The sequence below is a fragment of the Bos indicus genome, chromosome 1 (assembly GCF_029378745.1).
Source record: "Bos indicus isolate NIAB-ARS_2022 breed Sahiwal x Tharparkar chromosome 1, NIAB-ARS_B.indTharparkar_mat_pri_1.0, whole genome shotgun sequence".
Taxonomy (NCBI): domain Eukaryota; kingdom Metazoa; phylum Chordata; class Mammalia; order Artiodactyla; family Bovidae; genus Bos; species Bos indicus.
Genome location: NC_091760.1, coordinates 135,223,668 through 135,245,256, shown reverse-complemented (window position 1 = coordinate 135,245,256; position 21,589 = coordinate 135,223,668). Strand labels below are relative to the sequence as shown.

Genomic DNA, 21,589 nt, shown 5'->3' with positions numbered 1-21,589 from the left:
AAAGCTGTAGGGAGAAGTTAATTGTCAAGATAGCTTTTAATTTGTAAATTTATCCGAAGTTTTGAAAATTTCATGGGCAATTTTAGGAATCCCAGTAGTCGGTGACCAGGCTATGTATCCACAACATCTACAGACCACACAAACCCACTCAGATGATTCTCAGAATGGGAGTTCATTCTCAGGTCTGACTTCGTCTTTCTTCACCTTTCCCTCTCATATCCCCAATCACCTGTGTCACAGGACACATGTAAGTAGTTGGGAGGTGATAAACTCTGACAGTAAAGCAAAATCAGAGTTAAAGGCAAACATTTAATGAATCATGTTCAAACACAAGCTAGTCAGTGAAGAACTTTAGGTTCGAAGGGCCAGATGTTCTACATTCCTAAGAAACCGCAATCAGCTTCTCAACCTGATTGAGTATTTTCACACTGTAACTTGCTGCCACAAAATTAGTTGCACATTTTTGAGTGTTGATCTATCACTAAAAGATTTAAGTTAGGAGACAGGAAGAAAATGTTTTGTATCTGTATTTTTTTAAAAAAATCTGTTGATGAACAAGGAGCCAAGTGTCAGTTTCCTATGGGGGGAACATTCTCGTGGAGGTATTGTAAGGCCAAGTCGGTCCACTTCATCTCTTGTTCTTTAACAGATTCTGTGGTGCCTCCGTTGTCCTGTTCAGGCTCAGGAAGCTCATTCTGAAAAGGTACAAAGGACATTCAGAACGATGGCTTCCTTTGCATTAACAAACCCCTTAAAACTCAAGAACACTTAGAAGGAAAACCTGTGAGTTCCTGAAACAGGTAGTAGAGATACCCTACAGAAAGAGCGAGAATCAAAAAAAAGTGAGGAAAAAAAATCACAAGTTTTGATCAAATGTGCCCCATCCACCTCCAGCCAGAACAACAGCATCATGACTCTGGGGCATGTATGGGAGGCACTGTGGCAGAAGGCTAAAGACACAGGATTCCTGGAGCCACTGGGATCCTAGCCCATGACTCCACCATTTCCTGGGGTACTCGGGCGAGGTATTCAGACCTTCGGAGGCTCTGATTCCGTTTCAGCAATGAGAGAAAAAAGTAGTCATCGCCTGTCAGGACTGCCGTGAGGGCTAAGTGAGGTAACGCAGGTCAGCACCACATGGGGTGTCCAGGGCATGAACTACTTGCCATCCTCACCAGTGGCTAGGAACAATGAAATCAGCCAGCACTTAATCATTTGGAGGGGGTGGAGGGGGGAGGCTGCTTTATAGAATGCCACATCTGCTGGCATATTCCTTACGCACGAGAAAGGTATTCAAAACAATCCAATTCAAAACAATTCAAAGGTATCCAACGTGCCTCTGTTACATAATGGAGGTAAGTGGGGAGCGCGGAAACATAAGACAATAGAAGAGACTTCCCTTTAGTGGTGGAGCAGGGCAGCAGACAGCAACACACCTTACCCACAACTGTCTGAAAATGGTAAGCTATGGGCCACACTTAGTGTAGAATCTGGGGTAGTGTCCTTATGTATTTCCAGGTTTACTGACATTTAATTTACATATAACATTGTGTAAGTTTAAGGTGTATAACATGATGATACACGTATATACTGTGAAATGATTATTGCAGTAAGGCTAGGTAACATGTTCATCACCTCGCATAGTTCACCAGTTTTTTGTGGTGTGGTGAGAATTTTTTGATAGTTTCCTTGTATTTAAATTTGTTACTATCAGAACTCTGCTTAGTACTAGAATTCTCTGATACCAATATATTTCTTTTCATTTATCTTAATTTAGACTTTATTTTTAAGGGCAGCAAACTGTTACTCAATATCCAGACTTAGGATTTTCCACTGGACTCCAACTTGCAGTATATGAATATAATAACTTTTTCCTTCAAAATGACGTTCAATATGAATAAAATGATTTAATTGTAAGATGTACAAGTATATCTGAATCATATACATTTTGCTCTACAAAGGTAAAACTCAGATTCAAACATACTTGTACAAATTGAAAGGAACTATCATTTACTGTAAAGCAATAATGCACTCAAAGAGAAAATTTGGCTTCAATAACTACTTATAGCTGACAAAGCATAAACAAGTCCTTGGTCAATCAGTTATTTAACTTCATCTCATTCTAAAATAAGCATGTCTTTAATTTGGTCACTATTGTCTCTTGCAACAAAGGCCAACATATAAAATTGCCTATGTGCCTGGAAAACAAACACAAAGTCTCAAAAAATGGCCACAATTCTTTGCAGCTACTCCTATGAAAAGTCAGAGTTTATTTCCCCAACCCTCGGTTGGGGTTGGTCATGTGACTTCTGGGTCTAGGCTCCAGGAAGCCTTGCAGTTTCCTCTCACCCTGCTCTTAGAATCTGAAAATGACTATGTGAAGTCTGGGCTAATTTGCTGGATAATGAGACTGTGGCCTAGTTAGCTCATCATTCCAGCTGACAGCCTGCTAACTGTGAGACATGTCAAAGCCTTCAGAATTACTTAGCCACCAGCCAGTCTGCTGGCCCACTGTAAAACACCACGAAGTCCAGCAGGGATCAACCATGCTAGCAAAGACAAGAAGACTCAGCTGAGTGACAAAATCATGACATAAATAGCTATTGTTTTAAGCCACCATATTTTGGGGATATTTGTTAGGCAGCAGCAAAAGCTAACTGACACAAACATTGCCTTAGGATCACAAGCCCTGGGGAAAAGACATGGATTAGCAATGGGGCCAGGCTACAGCTTGGAAGTCAGCATAGAAATTTCCCTCTCCCTCAACCCCACCCACACAAATGGTCCCCAGATCCTGCTGTCAGCACGTCCAGAATTCAGCGATTCCTCTGCACTTTCTTGCCTTTGTTTAGGCCCTCCTCCTTTGTCTAGGCACTGCATTAGCTTCCTAACTGGCCTCTCTGCTCTGTCACTGGCTCCTTTCTCCTTGGCAGACATTCTCTAATAATGCTGCTGAACTGATCTAGTATTTTTGAACATAGCAGATCTCTACTTTGAGGATCCTCACTCCTCAGGATGACGGGTAAGCTTGGTATCAAATGCTCCTCTCAAAATAAGGTCCAAGACCAACTTTTCTTCTTACTTACAACAGTTATATTCTCCATCCACACTGAATACCTTACCATCTCCCAAAGCCATTCAAAACTTTTGCACATCTATTCCCACTGCTTGTCCACCCTCACTAACCCTCTGTTCCTCCCCTATGACCAGCTTAAATGTGATTTTCCTCCTGAAGCCCTTTCTAATGCCCACCAGGCAAGCAGTCACTTTTTAGACTACACAGCTGTTCATGACCTCCACTCAGAACACTTACTATTACAATTATTTTTTGATATATGCTGCCTTTCTAGACTCAGAGGGGCAGGAAACGTCCTTATGTTTACCTAGTACTAAGGCACATAATAGGCTTCAAAGAACTGCTTGCAGAATGAAAGAACCAACAGAAGTCCACAGGACAGGATCTGGAGCCTCACAGACCTCAGTGTGAAGGCCAGCTTATTAGCTACCAACCTTTGGGCAAGATTCCCTCTTTGATCCTATTTTCTTCCTGTACAGTGGGGACATCATCAGCACCCCCGAAGGTTCTTTTAAGGATATAGATAAAATATGTTAGGTTTCAACCTCAGTCCATGGCACAAAACAGGTATTCAATGAAAGTGGAGCTATAATTCTTATTATGCTCTTTTGATTATTTTTCTAAACTTGAACTAAGCTGTCATTTATTACCTGTTATGTGTATTATTCCTTGAACACATTACCTCTTATTCTTAAATGAAAACATATACGGCTGCTGCAGACCACCTGTTCGCAAGCTCTATTTAATCAACAACTCTTGGCAGACTCTAAAGAAAAACAGTCCTGGTTCTTCTTGTTAGGCTTCTATGACATAAACAGAATTTTTAGTAAGCATTTATTCGAGTAAAACATTTAGATCTTATGACATGAGGCTTAACAAACTCCCTGCAGAAGAATTTTCCAGAGATTAGGAAAGAAAAAAGCCTGATGATCTAAATGTAAAAGAAGAAAAGCCAGGTCTCTTCTGAATATTTTCCAGGGAACCTAGAATAGATATGTGCTCCAAAACTTTGAGTTTCTAAAAATGACAGGCCACAGGTAGAGAAATTAAGTGCATATACCACTGCTTCTTGTTCCTCCTTATGGTATGCATTAAGTTCTTTACTACCTTTGGTGTGGTGGACATAACATAGCTCAGAGGACCTCAGTTCTAGTTCTTATATGACCTCTAATTGAGCTGGTCACCTCAGCAATCTGAACCACATTTCTCTTCAAATACAAAGTTGAGCTAAGTACTCTCCAGAGGTTTCTAGAGTCAGAGGACTCCATAGTTTTGATTTCTTTGACTTCAGTTTATTTGTCCATTGATAACCTACAGCTACTAGGGTCTACCAGATCAGACCTTTAACCCATCACCCTCAGCACACATTACAGCCTACCAGTGGTATTGCAACATCCTCATAAGGCAGCTTGTCTTCTCGCCAAGCATCGTCAATCAAATCCAAGATCCTTCCATCTCTTTGTACCTCACTGTCCATTCTCTTGCAGCTTTGATCTTGTCGGATGGGACCTGTAAACCAAACAGGTTATTTCTTAAACATGAAGAATGAAAAGATGATGTAATCCAGCACTAGGGTTCTCTAGGCTTTTCAGTGTGGATGTTTTGGCATTGGCTCATCCCGGGAAAGACTCATCTCACCTGGATTAGATTACAGTTTCTTTATAACATCACAGTACCTCCCAGCTGATCTTCCTAGTCACACATAGATTCCATCTTTTGGTCAAGTTTTCTCGGATCACTCAGCGTCAGCATGCATTCTGCCCTTGAATGGTTCCTTGTTTTTATGATTCACTAGGCAAGTTAAGTTGGCTTTATGACTGATCGTTCAAGCATTATTGTTTCCAATTGCTGTGCGTACATTTCTTATTAATGATTCAGCATGTTTTCCCCCAATTTGGCCTCAAATTGTTTTTCACCTATTCTTCTTTAGAATACATCTAACTTGTCACACTTTCCAGCTTTTGCACCTAAAAAGGTCTCTTTGCCCCATCATGAACACCTATTTTTCCTTCCAAACTCAGAGTTGGGTGTCAGCTCACCGGGGCTAACGTCTCATTTCCAGAGTTAGGCGCTAAGGTGCCTTCACTCTTCAGGGGCTGGAAGCGTGTTAAGTACAAGGCGGGCACTGACCAGGCCACAGCCGCCGTCCCAGGCACATGCCAGTCCCCATGATGAACTGTTACCACTTTCCTGAACAAAATCTTTCTTACACACGTGACTGTCCCAAAGCTTGGAATGCTCTGTCTTCTTCCTTTTTTCCTCAGCTAACCCCCAGTCACTCTAAACAACTTAGCTCCCAGGTTGCCTCCTGCAGGAAGCTTTCTCTAAGCCCCAAGAAGAACGCGGTACCCGCCCCTCCGCAGGTTCCCTATTTCCCTGGGCGCCGTGAATGGGCCCCATCAGGAGCTTGTTACATTGCCCGTTACAGGGTCTTCCCAGACAAGCGGTGCGTGCGTTTCTCCAGGACAGGGGCAGTTTAATTCACCTCTGTTTTAGAGCTCCGTAAGCTTGTAGTTAAAAGAGCAAACCTGGAATGCCTTTTCCCCGCTAAATATGACCCTCTGGGGCCACCACCGTCCGTACAGGCGTGGGATCCCGCCCCACAGCCTCGGCTTCCGGCCCGAGGCGGGCTATACCAAATGCGGAAGCGGGGGACGTCCAGGACCGCCGTGTAAGCCCTTTCTACCCTCCCGACGTGCGGTAAGGGAGGTAGTTATGAGGATGAGGTGAGGACAACGACCTCGGCCGATAGGATCGGCCGAAACCCGAACGTGCTCCTCTCCTACACTACCTAAGCTAGGGAGCGGGAAACCTTTGCCAGCCCTGGCTCAGCGCGGCCAGAACCACGCCCCCAGCGGTCATGTGACAGACGCGCCCTGCTCGCCGATCCCCGGATGTCGGTGAGCCCATTTGGCGAGGCGGAGGGGGAGTCAAGGAGGACGTTGCTTCAATCAAAAGCGAGGGAGCAGTAGGCGGAACGAACGTTCCCAAGACCGTGACTGGACGTCAGGTTGGCGGTGACGCGCGTGCGCGCCCCCGTCCGGAGGTAACGGCGGGAAGACTCGGGGGCGCGCTCGTGGCAGGCCTGTAACCGCATGTGTGAAAGTCCAACAGGCGACGGGTGCCCGTGTCCGGAACCGGAGGCAGCCCTGGCTGCAGTGGGGCCGCAGACTGAGCGGCCGAATGGCCGGGGGCCGACTTCCTCAGCCACCCGCTGGCCTCCAGGCTTGCCTCCGCCGGCCCGGCTCCGCCCCGGCGCCCCGCCCCTCCTCTCCGCAAACGCTTCGCAGACCCGCGAAGCAAGATATGGCCTCTCACGGCGCGCAGTCCGGGCCAGCCAGGTGGTCAGCCCTTCCCCTGAGGCCGGCCGGCGGGAGGGCGGCGGGGTGGGCGAGCTGTTCCCCTTCTCCCAGCGGAGTCGGCAGCGAGTCAGTCTGCCACTTCTAGGGAGGTACCCCCGGCCCAGCCCTCCCGCCTGGGTTGCCTCATCTGGCTAGCTTCCTAGCCTTGTTGCGACTTAGGTTACTGAGGACAGGTGATAGCGGTTCATTTATGGGTGGGAATTTTAGCAAGTTTTTAAAAATAATTGACTTACAAACCTTAATGTTCCAGAGGTACTAGGTAATGTGGGAGAAATCATGAAGGACAGAATTTGGGGAACCCTGAACTTATTGCTCCATAGAAATCATGGATGCGAAATAAATAGAAAAAAAGGGATGGGTCCATAGAACACTATAATCATGAACATATTTGAAAGCAGTAAACTTGAGGCTCATAATGTAGTTTTTACATCAGAGAGTAAAAGTGAGCTTGCTGTCAGCGACTCGTGTTCATTTACAGCGACTAGTTAAAGCACACGTATTGCGCAGAGTAGTTTTCCTTAAGCATTACAAACGGTTCCTTAAACCAGTGTTAACATTTTTTTTCTTCCTTTAATAAAACAGTACTGTAGGATTTGTGCCCTGTAGTTATACAGTTCCCCACATGCTTGCATTTAACTATTTTCTAGATACGAAGAGGAAACCATAAGGATCATTACACCTTACCTTCAAATATTTCTATACTGATCATAGCTGTAGCTTAATGATATAATAAAGGGTATGTATTTTCTTATTTGAAATGTAGTATCATTAGGTTTTTATCTTGAGCTTCTTGCCTCTTGACTATATCATCAGTGATCAGTATAGTAAGAACGACTGAAATTAAAATGGGCTAAATGTTTAGAAACATTCAGTTACACTACTCTTTAAAATGGATGTAGATTCAGGTTTTAACAATTATTGTAGTTGTGGTATGTATTAACTGTATTGATGCCACTTGTCTCCCGTTAAAAGGTAGAACGACTTTGGCCTTTCCCGTTGTCAGTTAAGGTAGTAGTGGTATTAGATGGTAACAGCATCAGAAGTCAACTTTATTAGAGCTTCCTACTTTTAAACGTATGTCAGCTTGTTTGAAATTCAGCTAAAACCGACACTGACCTGGGTTTCAGGAAATGAATTTTTGGTTTCTGTGTTACTTTAAATTTTTTTCTCTAAGAACTCAGATTGTGTTTTCAGCTTTACAAAACCACAGTTTTGTCATCACATCTATGAAAATTAGTAAAAATCCTATAGGCCCTGATGCTGGGAAAGATTGAGGGCAGAAAGAGAAGGGGTCAATGGAAGAGGATGAGATGGTTGGATGGCATCACTGACTCATTGGATGTAAGTTTGAGCAAACTCCAGGAGATAGTGAAGGATAGGGAAGCCTAGCGTGCTGTAGTCCATGGGGTTGGAAAGAGTTGGACATGACTTAGCGACTGAACAACATTGTCAGTATTCAGTCTGGGTTCAGATTTTCCCACCTGCCCCATATATGTGTTTTTAAAATCAGCTTGTTTGGATTAAAATCCCATAGAGATCCATGTGTTGCATTGAGTTGATATACTTTTTCAATCTTTTTCTGTTTTTTTTTTTTTAAGATTTTTTTGCTTTGTTTTGATGAAGATCATTTTTAAAGTCTTTTGTTGAATTTATTACAACATTGCTTCTGTTTTATGTTTTGTTTTTTTGGGCACTTGGCATGTGGGATTTTAGCTTTCTGACCAGGGATGGAACCAGCAACCTCCTGCACTAGAAGGTCCTGTACTAGAAGGACCTCCAGGGAAGTCCCTCAATCTTTTTTAATGTTACAATATTGTTGCCTCCCTTTTTTCCCTTAACTTCTAGATTTAGTTGATTGCATCCAGATGCCATCTTTTAACTTGTACACCTATTCCCTTTATTTCCTTTAAAGGGAGTAAACTGGTAGTGAGATCTAGACTTGCACAGCCCATATAGTAGGTGTCAACCACCTGTGGCTACTTAAATGAATTAAATAAAACTAAAAATTTCAGTTTTCTAGTTGCACTGGGCACATTTCAAGTGTCTAATCCGTCTATGGGGTCGCACAGAGTTGGACACGACTGAAGCGACTTAGCAGCAGCAGCAGTAGCAGCAGCAGCAGCAGTAGCAGCAGCAGCAGCAGCAATACACATATGCCAAATAGCTACTCTTCAAATGCTGTATATACAAAGTGTCTTCATAATTGCATAAAATTCTGTTGAACAGCACTGATCTAGAAGCTTGATCAGATTCAACCTTGACTCTTTTGGGGGAGGAGGCAGAAGAAGATTTCATTGTTGGTGCAAAATCCTTCAGTGAGGCACGTTATTTCTGAGTTTCTCTCTTTCTTAATGTTAAGATTGAGCAGCATGGGTTCAGGTATTGTCAGCCCAATCTATTCATCATGAAATTATCCACGAACCATTCACTTAATGGTGAGATCCTTTCATGGCTTTAGATTGCTTATATCCATTATTGCATTAGGGGCTGCATTATAGTGATTTTCTGATTCCATCATTCCTTAGTATTAGCTGGAAATTTTTTATGAAGAACTTTTTAACTCACCAGCTGTTTGATTACCCCACCAGCTATTTGAAATACAGTTTGTACAAGAAAAGCAAGAAAAATGCTTAATTCTTTCCCTCTATTTTCAGAGCACAGTAATGAGTTGGTGGCCTAGCAACCTTCAAAGGTAACCATGAGGATTTTCTTTTTTTTTTAATCATCATGAACTTATAGATTTGAATATATTTAAAGTTTCTCAACCTACTGCAGTCTTTTTTTTTTGCATACTCAAGTTGTTGGCAAGTGGCAGCCTGTTTAAGTTGGCTCCTGTCCACTTTGATATGACCAGTGGTAGTCTTTGAGAGTTTCTTTATTTTCTTTTAAAACATGTTCCTGGCTCACTTATACATTTCTGGCCACCAAGCAGCCCTGGTTCTTTGAGGTGATTTGAGAGACAAGTCTGGGTGCTAGAAGTGCTCTTGCTACTAGGTTGGTCATTGGTTTTAGGATTTACAGTAGCCAAAGTTAGGAAATAGGTACATTTTAAAAACAAGAAACATACAGAATTCACATTGATATTGCCAATTTAATTTCATAGCTTTTTAAAAACACTTGATTTTATATTTTTTATATCTTTTTCTCTTTTGCTTATTAACATAGTTACTTTTTTCCTATATGTAATTCTTTTAAATTAAGAATACCAAATTTACTGTTAACTGTTTCCTGAATTTAGTTTAGGATTTCTTTGTAGTACTTTTTTGTCCTTAGTACCTACGCCACCTGAAATATATACAGTAAAGTTGTTGTGTTTTCAAAGCGTATGAAGCAATTTGTTACATGGTAAGGCTGCCAACTTGGTATCTAGTTGATAGTTTATTTCGTTTCCAGTAATTTTCAGTACTGCTTTTTTTTTTCCCTTCATTTGGATTTGTTTCATTATAAGTAAAACATTGGCATAGTGCCTGTAAAACAAGTACCCATTAAGGTCCATCCTGACAAGTTTAGCTTCCTGTTTTCTCTACCCTGACTATTTCCCTTTCTTACAAGTATCGTATTTACCAGTTTGGGGCTTGTCCTTACGTAAGAACAAATGCACTATATATTATATATCTATATATAATTTTATATGCTTAATGTGTTTTGACAATTATGCATAACATGTAGTTTATATTTCTCTACTGTGAACAGGGTTAAGCATCTTTTCATATGTTTATTTGGATTTCTCTTTCTGTGAACTCTTTGTTCTTATCTTCTGCCCATTTTTCTATAGATTTCTTTTTTCCCTTCAGTTTTTAGTAGTTTTAGTCTTTATGCATTTGGATAATTAACCCCTTGTGATAAAACTTTAAGTATTGTTGTCAGTTATCTTTCAGCTTTGCTTACAGCATTTTTACCATGTAAGATTGTATTTTTGTCTACTAAAAATTTTTTAGTCTTTGCCCTTATTCTTTCTGAATTTGGAGTCATAATTTAGACCATGTTTTAAAATTTCACTTTTATTTTGGGAGGTTTCTTAGATCTTTTATCTGATAATTTTGTCCCTTAAGTTTAAGTAGGAACCCTTCTGGGCATTTGTAAATGATACTGATTATTTATTGGAGCAGGTACAGTTTTTCAGTCATAGTATATCTGACACAGCCATAGATCTTTGTAATCACAGTAACACTAAGGCAGGTAAGGGACAAAACATTGTAATCCTCCTTTAAAATGAGACTTGATGAATAGACATATTCTTTCTCTTAGGATTAATTCATAATTCCAACTAGATTTATTTTCTTTCTGTGTCCCATTTTGTGAATAATTTGATCTCAGGCACATACTTCTGGATATTTTTCCTGATCTATAAAATGAAGAAGCTAAATTGGAGGCCTTCTGGTCCTTTCTAGCTCTTAAATTCCAATATGTTAATGAATTTCAAAGATTTGTCAATTATTAGGTACCTTCTTTGGATTCTTTTTCTCTAAGATTTAAAGTATGTTTTCCCAGCTTTCCAGACTTGATGAAAAAGCCTGTATTTCTTTTAACCACCTTATTCTAGATTTCACTGATTTAAAACAGTCTTCATTCCAAAGGAGATTTTTAATTATAACTTTTGATTGTTGATGTCTTGGTCTAAATGCTGAAATGACTAAGCTTGTCCTGTGCCAATTATAGAGCTGCAAAGTTTCTATTTAACTACTTTAACATTTTATGTTAATGGCAAGGAATAACAGATTATGACACTAATTATTAGGTTGGTGCAAACATAATTGTGGTTTCAGACTGAATTTTAAATCATTATAACTAGGCTCAAGTGCATCTTTAGTAATCAAAATAGTGTGTTAAGTTGCTCAGTCATGTTTGAGTCTTTGCGACCCCATGGACTGCAGCCTGCCACGCTCCTCTGTCCTTGGGATTCTCCAGTCCATTGGAGTGGATTGCCATTCCCTTCTCCAGAGGGTCTTCCCCACCCTAGGATCAAACCCATGTCTCTTATGTCTCCTCCATTGGCGGGTGGTTTCTTTACCACTAGCGCCACCTGGGAAGCCCAATCAAAATAGGAACCCTTACGGTCAACATATTTTTGCCAACAACAAATAAGTTTGTTTATTCCTATAGCATAAAAATTCATGCCTTGGGATTTCATGAACTCATGGAAAGCATTTTCTGCCACTGCGCTGGTTGTGGAAGCATTTTCCCTGTAAAAAGTTTTTAAGATGCTTGAAGATGTGGTAGTTGGTTGAGTCAGGTGAATATGGCGGATGAGGCAAAACTTTGTAGCCCAATTAGTTAAACTTTTGAAGTGTTGGTTGTGTGACATGTGGTCAGGCGTTGTCGTGGAGAGGAATTTGGCCCTTTCTGCTGACTAGTGCCAGCTGCAGGCATTGCAGTTTTTGGTGCATCTCATCAATTTGCTGAGCATTCTTCTCACACGTAATGGTTTCACTGGGATTCAGAAAGCTGTAGTGTATCAGACAGGCAGCAGACCACCAAACAGTGATCATGACCTGTTTTTGGTGCACATTTGGCTTTGGGAAGTGCTTTGGAGCTTCTTTGCAGTACAACCGCTGAGGTGGTGGTTGCCATTTATCCTATAACATCCACTTTTCATCGCATGTCACAGTCCGATTGAGAAATGATTCATTGTTGTTGTGTACAATAAGGGAAGATGACATTTCAGGACGACAATTTTTTTTTTTTTGCAGTCAGCTCATGTGGCACCCACTTACTGAGGTTTTTCACCTTTCCAATTTGCTTCAAATGCCAAACGACTATAGAATGATGCTGAGTTCTTCAGCAACTTCTTCTGTAGCTGTAAGAGGATCAGCTTCAGTGATCCTTTCACTTGATGGTTGTCAACTTCGGATGGCTGGCCACTGTGCTTCTCATTTTCAGGCCTCTCGTCTCCTTTGCAAAACTTCTTGAACCACCATTGCACTGTACATTCATTAGCAGTTCCTGGGCCAAATCCATTGTTGATGTTGTGAGTTGTCTCTGCTACTTTATGACCCATTTTGAACTCAAGAAAATTGTTCAAATTTACTTTTTGTCTAACATCATTTCCCTAGTCTAAAATAAATATAAAATAAATATCAAGTAATAAGTCATTAGCAAAAAAATATAAAGCTAGAAATGTGCATTAAAATGATGTATAACATAACCACATTTATATAAAAATGTATTCCAACATCAAATGGCAAAGTTTGACAGTGCAAACCCATAATTACTTTTGCACCAACGTAATACTTAAAATTGTATTTTTTTTGGACAAAGAATAAACTTTACATAATTATTGCATGGAACAGGCCAAAAAAGAAAGCAGAGTAATGTACTGCATGCAGCTGAATGAGGGTCAGATTGTTAGGAAAGGAGTCTGTGATATAGCTGCGAGAGAAACTCAGAAAAGTCCATAGAAATCTGAGTTCTTGCTTTTTACCTGATCCTCAGGAAGGAGAAGGGATGGTGTTTGTTAGCTGCTCAAGAAGATGGTGAAAGTATTTTTTAAAAAACATTCTATATTAGATTATTTTCTGTAGCAAATGTTACTTATCTTCCCCACATCACCCCCACCTTTTGTTTAAAACAGATCTCATTGTCTTAGACCATGATTTTACTTTCTGAAATGGGATCTTTTCACTGTTTTGCTGCTGCCCTCTGGTGTCCATGGTGGTGGTGTCACGGTTCAATCTGTATTTCTTCCTGTGTCCAGACTTTTCAGTTTGGTTTCATTTTGTTTATATCAGGAAGATACTATTAAATCAAAAGAAGATATGCTGATGTATTTTAAGACCTGGAATACTGTAAAATATATAAAGATCACATATTGGCTGGAGCTTAGGAGTCACAGTGCCTAGGTTGGAGTCCTGGGACTGTGGTTTGTAGTTTACCATAGTCAAGTTAACCTTTCAAGCCTCAGTTTCCTCAAAATGATGGTATGTATCTTTTATGATTGTTATGAAGATTGAATTAGACAGTATAGACAAGGCAGAACAGTTGAGCATTCAGTGACTTTTAGCTTTTCACTGGACATGAATTTGAGTAACTCCTGAAACTAACGGAGGACAAAGGAGCTTGGCATGCTATAGTCCATGGTGTCAGACACAACTTAGCGACTGAACAACAACAAAATAAATATTGCTAATTATTAAATAATGTCATCCAGAAAATATATTGTGTATTATGTTACTAAATCTAAATATCCACATAGAGTTGTCAAGAGCATGGTACTTACAGTATATATGTGTTTGACCATTAGAATCCCTTTAAAAACTGGAAAAAATTTTGGAGACTATATAGGTCATGCCTCTTCATAAAGAAAGAAAGTGAAGTCCAAGGACACAAAGCTAGTTAGTTGCAGAGTAAGACTCTGTCCTGGATCTTCATCTGCCTAGTACTGTCTGAACTGTGTACTGCCTGTCAGTTCCCTGCAGTGGAGCAAAGCAGAATCTTTGTCTTGTTGTAATTGACTGTATCATTGTTTGAAAGACAGTGGAATAGAACATGAAAACCTTTAACTTTTTATTTTGTCTAATTTTGGTATAATAAAAATGATAAACCAACTAGAAAGAAATCCTCTCTGCCATATTTATGCGTGAATAGTTATTTAATACTCCTGATAGTAACTTTAGAAATAAGTGCAGATAATGTGCCATGGTTGTATTTTCCAGTCTTCTTCTCCTGTGTTTGCAGGATACCCTATGCATGTCTGTATCACTGTATTTATCACTTTAGGGGAACATTTTAGTAAATTTTTTTCTTTCCCATACTGGACTATTAATTCCTTGAAAAGGGCTATTTCAGTTTCAATACTGTATATCTAGTGGTTAGTTCAGTTCCATTCAGTTCAGTTGCTCAGTCATGTCCGACTCTGCGACCCTGTGAACCGCAGCACGCCAGGCCTCCCTGTCCATGACCAACTCCTGGAGTCTACCCAAACCCATGTCCGTTGTGTAAGTGATGCCATCCAACCATATCATCCTCTATCATCCCCTTCTCCTCCTGCCCTCAATCTTTCCCAGCATCAGGGTCTTTTCTGATGAGTCAGCTTTCCGCATCAGGTGGCCAAACTATTGAAGTTTCAGCTTCAACATCAGTCCCTCCAATGAACACCCAGGACTAATCTCCTTTAGGATGGACTGGTTGGATCTCCTTGCAGTCCAAGGGACTCTCAAGAGTCTTCTCCAACACCATATTTCAAAAGCATCAATTCTGCATTCAGCTTTCTTTATAGTCCAACTCTCATATCCATAACATGACTACTGGAAAAACCATAGCCGTGACTAGATGGACCTTTGTTGGCAAAGTAATGTCTCTGCTTTTTAATATGCTGTCTAGGTGGGTCATAACTTTCCTTCCAAGGAGCAAGCGTCTTTTAATTTCATAGCTGCAATCACCATCCACAGTGATTTTGGAGCCCAGAAAAATAAAAGTCAGCCACTCTTTGCACTGTTTCCCCATCTATTTGCCATGAAGTAATGGGACCAGATCCCATACTCTTAGTTTTCTGAATGTTGAGCTTTAAGCCAACTTTTTCACTCTCTCCTTTCACTTTCATCAAGAGCCTCTTTAGTTCTTCACTTTCTGCCATAAGGGTGGTGTCATCTGCATATCTGAGGTTACTGATATTTCTCCCAGCAATCTTGATTCCAGCTTGTGCTTCTTCCAGCCCAGCGTTTCTCATGATGTACTCTGCATATAAGTTAAATAAGCAGGGTGACAATATACAGCCTTGACGTACTCCTTTTCCTATTTGGAACCAGTCTGTTATTCCATGTCCAGTTCTAACTGTTGCTTCCTGACCTGCATACAGGTTTCTCAAGAGGCGGGTCAAGTCCTCTTAGAGCAGTATAATTTGAAGAGGATTCAGAGTTGAGCCTCTGAATGTTGAAGGAAGAAAGCAGTTCTTCAGGAATGAGTAGTGGTTTGACACATGAACATTCTGAAGATTTGTGATAAGTGAGAAACTTATAGCAGTTACTGTTCTTTGGCATATCCAGATTTAAGGGCGGTCTTTCTCGTCTCATCTGCCTTTCTTTATGGTGTGTCTTTCTCTTTCTGTGATAGTCTGTTCTGTCTCCCTTCCCTTCTTTCTCTGCTAGATTCTTTTCAGTTCTCCAGCTATAGACCAGTTTGTACAGGGGGCTAGGTAAAAAAGGGAGGGGAATTGAGATAAGCCAGCCGAAAGCATTCAGCGCAGATCAGGTTGAAATGCCACACTAAGCCCTGGAGCTGCAGGTGTAAATAAAACTAATTTTCTGCCCTTGAGGGTGGAATAGTAAGGGAAAAGGGTGGGAAAAAAGACATTTCCAGTGTGATGTAACTCCAGTGAAATGACCTGTTAAGGACTAAGAACAATGAAGTGCAGAGGAAGGAGGTCAGTAGTCGCCTCTTAGGGGATGGAAGCTGTTCTAGGAGCTTCATGGGCCTGTCATCTAGAGTTGAATAGGAGCTCCCATGATGGACCAATAAGTTCAAGCACAGAACATTTACCTTTTAACACTGTCTCTTTAAAGAAGCTAACTTTTCCTCTGACCTCTGGATTTGTTAGTGTCTGTGTCCCTCTGCTGCTAGCACCCACTTCCACCCAGACCTGCTCTTACGTGAGAAAGTAGGGGTGCCACAATAAGGCATTTGATTTTAGTCATGCGGGGAAGTGTCAGTGGCAGCGCAGATCATTGGAAGTTATTTTGAAGTGTGTTTGTTTCTGCTATTTCTTGAAGGGATATTTCTTGACTCTTCTACAGTTATCCTAAGGAGTGCTACATTTTCTCGTTGTTAATTTGTATGCTTTCATTCACATTCTTAAGTTTGTAAGTTGGAATGTTGCAACATAAAAAATGAGTTTTCTCCTGACTGACTCTTTTGCTTTCCCAGTTGCCAAAACAAAGGAGATTTGGCGATGGAGGCTTTGTTGGAAGGAATACAAAATCGGGGGCATGATGGGTAAGTTTGCTTTTGACCCTAAGTTTCTCACTGAGTTTAAAAAGCATGTCTGAGTTACGCCTCTGACCATTTTGTGCTTTGGGTACAGAAGCAGAAATGTGAACAAAATCTAGGCTGATCGTGTCATGTTTGTGGACAGCATGTCTCCTTGGGGTGTTTCCGTCATCTCAGCAGTGTGAAGCTGGATACTTTCTGTCAACCCACTTTACATTTTCGACTTTTAAAAAACAAAAGGATTTTGTGACACTAAGAGCAAATGATTTTCTTTTTTTTAAAAATATTTAAGTCTTAGTAGTTATTTCTCTGTGGCCATTCCTGGAAACCTCTTTGAATCCAATACATTTGTGTCCACTTGTGTTTTTACCTTTGTAATATCTGACATCTGAAATATTGAAGGACATCAGTAAGTTTACAGGAAGATAGATTGTAGTAAGTTGCTTTTAATAAGTTGGAAAGAAGTAGCTGAAATAAATTTGGCTCAAGGAAGAATTTCTTAAGACAGTTCTTAAAGTTGTATTGTTATTTTCCTACTTGTTTCCAAAGCTTTTTATTTGCTTGGCTAGCTGAGAATGTGACATATGCTTGCCTGGATTCTTCGGAAAGCTTCCCTGAAATGTTAAAGATGAGATAGTTGTTGGTTGTGGAAGTCTCACTCCCAAACCAGACTTCCATCAGTCTGTGTTTGGCCACATAATGTAGGCTTTAGGTTGGCTGCTGGAGGAAGACTGTTCTGTGGAATAGCTGATCACCTTATGTGCCTTAAAGGGAAAAACTCAGAGATCCTGTTTTTTACTTCTGATTATTTGTTGACATTGTTCCACCTTAGGTAGGTTTACATTTGCTCTGTTTTTACATGTGAGAGATGAAAAGCCACTTGGAGATATGTTCTGTGTTCTTAAGGGTCTGTTCTTATTTATAGGGGATTTTTGACATCCTGTGAAGCAGAACTGCAGGAGCTCATGAAACAGATTGACATAATGGTAGCTCATAAAAAATCTGAATGGGAAGGACAGACACACGCTCTAGAAACTTGCTTGGACATCCGTGAACGGGAACTTAAGGCTCTCAGGAGTCAGTTGGATTTGAAACACAAAGAGGTAATGCAGACGATTTGCTGCTCTTATTGATATTTTCACTTTGCCTTTTATTAGGTTGGTGCAAACGTAATTGTGGTTTCAGACCGTGAATTTTAAATCATTATTCAGTTCAGTTCAGTCACTCAATCGTGTTTGACTCTTTGCGACCCCATGAACCGCGGCACGCCAGGCCTCCCTGTCCATCACCAACTCCTGGAGTTCACCCAAACCCATGTCCGTCAAGTCCGTGATGCCATCCAACCGTCTCATCCTCTGTCGTCCCCTTCTCCTCCTGCCTTCAATCTTTCCCAGCATCAGGGTCTTTTCAAATAAGTCAGCTCTTCGCATCGGTGGCCAAAGTATTGGAGTTTCAGCTTCAACATCAGTCCCTCCAATGAACACCCAGGACTGATCTCCTTTAGGATGGACTGGTTGGATCTCCTTGTAGTCCAAGGGGCTTTCAAGAGTCTTCTCCAACACCACAGTTCAAAAGTATCAATTCTTCTGCATTCAGCTTTCTTTATAGTCCAACTCTCACATCCATACATGACCACTGGAAAAACCATAACCTTGACTAGATGGACCTTTGTTGGCAAAGTAATGTCTCTGCTTTTTATTATAATTATGCTCAAGCACATCTTTATTAATCAAAATGGGAACCATTATATTCAGCACATTTTTGCCAATAAGAAAGAAGTTTATTCCTGTAGCATAAAAATCCATGCCTTGGGATTCCATGAACTCTTGGAAAGCATTTTTCTGCCTCCTGCTAGTTGTGAAAGTGTGTTCACTGAAAAAAGTTGTTGAGATGCTTGAAAAAGTGGTAGTTGGCGAGAGGTTGGCTAAATATCACAGATGAGACAAGACTTCGTAGCCCAATTCATTCAACTTTTGAAGTGTTGATTGTGTGATGTGCGGTGGGGCATTGTCGTGGAGAAAAACTGGGGACTTTCTGTTAACCAGTCTTGGCTGCAGGTGTGGCAGTTTTTGGTGCATCTCCTCAATTTGCAGAGCATACTTGTAGATGGAATGGTTTTGCCAGGATTCAGAAAGCTGTAGTGGATCAGATGGGCCGCAGACCAACATACAGTGACCATGACCCTTTTTTTTGGTGTGTTTGGCCTTGGAAAGTGCTTTGGGGCTTCTTTGTGGTCCAGTCACTCAGCTGCTTGTCTCTGGTTGTCATGTGAAATCCACTTTTTGTTGCATGTCACAATCAGGTCAAGAAATAGTTCATTGTTGTTGGGATTTTTTTGATTTGTGTTCAGCTCACGAGGTACCCACTTATCAAACTTTTTCACCTTTCCAATTTGCTTCAAATGCCAGATGACTGTAGAATGGTCAATACTGGGTTCTTTGGCAGCTTCTCATCTAGTTCTAAGAGGATCAGCTTCGACGATCCTCTCAGTTGGTTGTTGTTAGCTTCTTATTGCTGGTCACTGTGCTCCTCATCTTTAAAGTTCTTATCTTCTTTGCAAAACTTCTTGAACCGCCACTGTATTGTAAGTACATTAGCAATTACTGGACCAAATGTGTTGTTGATGTTGCAAATTGTCTCCATGGCTTTACAATCCATTTGGAACTCAAATAAGAAAATTGTTCAAATTTGCTTTTTGTCTAGCATTATTTCCATAGACTAAAGATAAAATAAATAGCAAGTAATAAGTCATTAGCAAAGAAATATAAAGTGAAAAATGTGCATTAAAATGATGTATAACAATCACACTTAAGAATGCATTCCAATATCAAATGGCAGAGTTCAACAATGCAAAACTGCAATTACTTTTGCACCAACCTAGTATGTTTCTTACATATTTGTTGAAGAAAGCATTTAAGTTTTTTTTAAACTCAATTTATTAAAACAAAACACCGATCACTCATTTCTTCCACCCTCTGATCCAAGTTTTGCCTCTTGTAGCCACCAATGAGTTTTCTTTATCTATGAGGTCATTTTTTGTTTTTGTAGATTCTACATGTAAGAGAGATCAGACAGTATTTGAGTGTCTTTCTTTGTCTGAATTACTTCATTTAGTGTAATGCCCTCAAGGTCCACCCGTGCTGTGGCAAGTGGCAACTTTTTTGTTTTTTATGGCTGAATATTCTTTATATATACACATATCCCATGATTTCTTTATCCATTCATTCATCAGTAAATACTGAGGTTGTTTCCACATCTTTGTATTATAAATAATTCTACAGTGAACACAAGGATGCATGTATCTTTTTGAATTAGTGTTTTTTAATTTTCTTCAGATAAATACTCAGAAGTGAAATTACTAGATTGTATGGAAGAGTTGACTCATTGGAAAAGACTGATGCTGGGAGGGATTAGGGGCAGGAGGAGAAGGGGACGACAGAGGATGAGATGGCTGGATGGCATCACTGACTCGATGGACGTGAGTCTGAGTGAACTCCGGGAGTTGGTGATGGACAGGGAGGCCTGGCGTGCTGCGATTCATGGGGTCGCAAAGAGTCGGACACGACTGAGCGACTGATCTGATCTGATCTGATCTGATGGTAGTTCTATTTTTAACTTTTTGAGGAATCTCTGTAGTATTTTCCATAATGGTTGCGTGAACTTAAGTGTTTGCAAATAGTGCACAAGGTTTCCCTTTTTGTCTGCATCCTTGCCAGTACTTGTTATTTGTTGTCTTTTTGATACTAGCCATTCTGCAAGGTTTGAGTTGCTCTCTCATTATGGTTTTGATTTTCATTTCCCTGATGATTAGTGATGTTGACCATCTTTTCATGTCCCTGTTAGTTATCTGTATGTCTCCTTTGGAAAAATGTCTATTTGGATCTTTTGCCCATTTTTTCACTGGATGTTTTTTTTTTTTGTTTTTGAATTTTTTCATTGAATGTGTTTTTTTGCTTTTGAATTGTGTAAGTTCATTGTGTGTTTTGGGTGTCAACCCTCTGTCAGTTACTAATGTGCAAATATTTTCTCCCATTCAGTAGGTTGCCTTTTGCATCTTGTTGATGGTTTCCTTTGCTGTGCAGAAGCTTTTTAGTTTGATGCAGTCACACTTGTGTATTTTCCCTTTTGCTGCTTTTACTTTTTTTACTTTTGCTTTTGGTACAGATTCAAAATATTATCACTAAGACCTATATCAAGGAGCTTACTGCCTATGTTTTCTTCTAGGAGTTTTATGGTTTCAGGTCTTAATGTTCAAGTCTTTAATCCATCTTGAGTTAACTTTGTGAATGGTGTAAGATAGTGGTTTAGCTTCATTCTCTTGCATGTGACTGTCCAGTTTACCCAACATTTATTGAAACTGTCTTTCCCCACTGTATATTCTTGGTTTGTTTGTCATAAATTAATTGACCATATATATGTGGGTTTATTTCTGGGCTCTTTTTTCTGTTCTGTGGATCTAAGTCTCTGATTTTATGCCCATAAAACTTTACTGTTTGCATGTAATAATAGCCTTATAATATACTTGGAAGTTAGGGACCATGGTGCCTCCAGCTTTGTTCTTTCTCAAGATTGCTTTGACTTTCAGTTCCATACAAATGTTAGGATTTTTTTGTTTGTTTTATTCATGTGAGAAATGCCATTAGAATTTTGATATCTATTGCACTGAAGTTGTAGATTGCTTTGGATAGTAGTGCCATTTTAACAATAGTGATTCTTTCAGTCTTTCATCTTTCCATTTATTTGTGTCTTTTTCAATTTCTTTTGCTAACATTTTGTAGTTTTTAGTATACACGTATTTCACCTTGTTGGTTAAATTTACTCCTAGGTGGTTTACTGTTTTTATGCAGTTGTAAATGGGATTATTGTCTTCAATTTCTCTTTCTGATAGCTTGTTATTAAACACACTAGATTTTTAAATTGATTTTGTATCCTGTAGTATTACTGAAATCATTTATTAGTTCTGTTGGTTTGTGATGGAGTCTGCGGTTTCCTAGCTACGTTCATGTCATCTGCAAACAGTGACAGTATTGCTTCTTCCTTTCCAATTTGAATGCCTCTTCTTTCTTTTTCTTGCCTAACTATTCTGGCTGCAGCTTCCAATACTGTGTTGAAGAAAAGTGGTGAAGTGAGCATCCTTGTATTATACCTGATCTTAGAGGAAAAGCTTCAGGATTTTCAACATTGAGTATGTTAGCTGCGTGCTTGTCATGTGTGCCATTATGTTAAGGTA

At 40.2% G+C, this 21,589-nt stretch overlaps 2 protein-coding genes across 18 annotated transcripts in view; one reads left to right on the top strand and one right to left on the bottom strand.

The window, feature by feature from the left end:
* Window positions 1-289: 289 nt before the first annotated feature.
* ANAPC13 (anaphase promoting complex subunit 13) lies at window positions 290-5,892 on the bottom strand. 6 transcript variants are annotated; one of them, XM_070794575.1, is made up of 3 exons: window positions 5,868-5,892; window positions 4,455-4,585; window positions 290-695 (listed from the first exon to the last, which is right to left on the bottom strand). In XM_070794575.1, exons 2-3 carry the CDS (start codon window positions 4,551-4,553, stop codon window positions 570-572), a joined length of 225 nt encoding a protein of 74 aa, XP_070650676.1. In that variant the 5' UTR covers window positions 4,554-4,585; window positions 5,868-5,892; the 3' UTR covers window positions 290-569. The 6 variants fall into 6 exon arrangements, with proteins under 6 accessions (XP_070650676.1, XP_019817688.2, XP_019817678.2 ...); XM_019962129.2 differs by lacking the exon at window positions 5,868-5,892 and adding an exon at window positions 5,605-5,737; XM_019962119.2 differs by lacking the exon at window positions 5,868-5,892 and adding an exon at window positions 5,562-5,691.
* Window positions 5,893-5,963: 71 nt separating this feature from the next.
* Window positions 5,964-21,589, top strand: part of CEP63 (centrosomal protein 63) — a 73,585-nt gene continuing 57,959 nt past the window's right edge. Inside the window, exons 1-5 of one of the 12 annotated variants that reach the window (XM_070794492.1) lie at window positions 5,964-6,122; window positions 7,086-7,174; window positions 9,093-9,130; window positions 16,297-16,365; window positions 17,285-17,462. In XM_070794492.1, the coding sequence (XP_070650593.1) occupies window positions 9,102-9,130; window positions 16,297-16,365; window positions 17,285-17,462 (276 nt within the window). In that variant the 5' untranslated portion in view covers window positions 5,964-6,122; window positions 7,086-7,174; window positions 9,093-9,101. The other 11 variants (XM_070794500.1, XM_070794507.1, XM_070794519.1 and 8 more) reach the window with 11 other exon arrangements.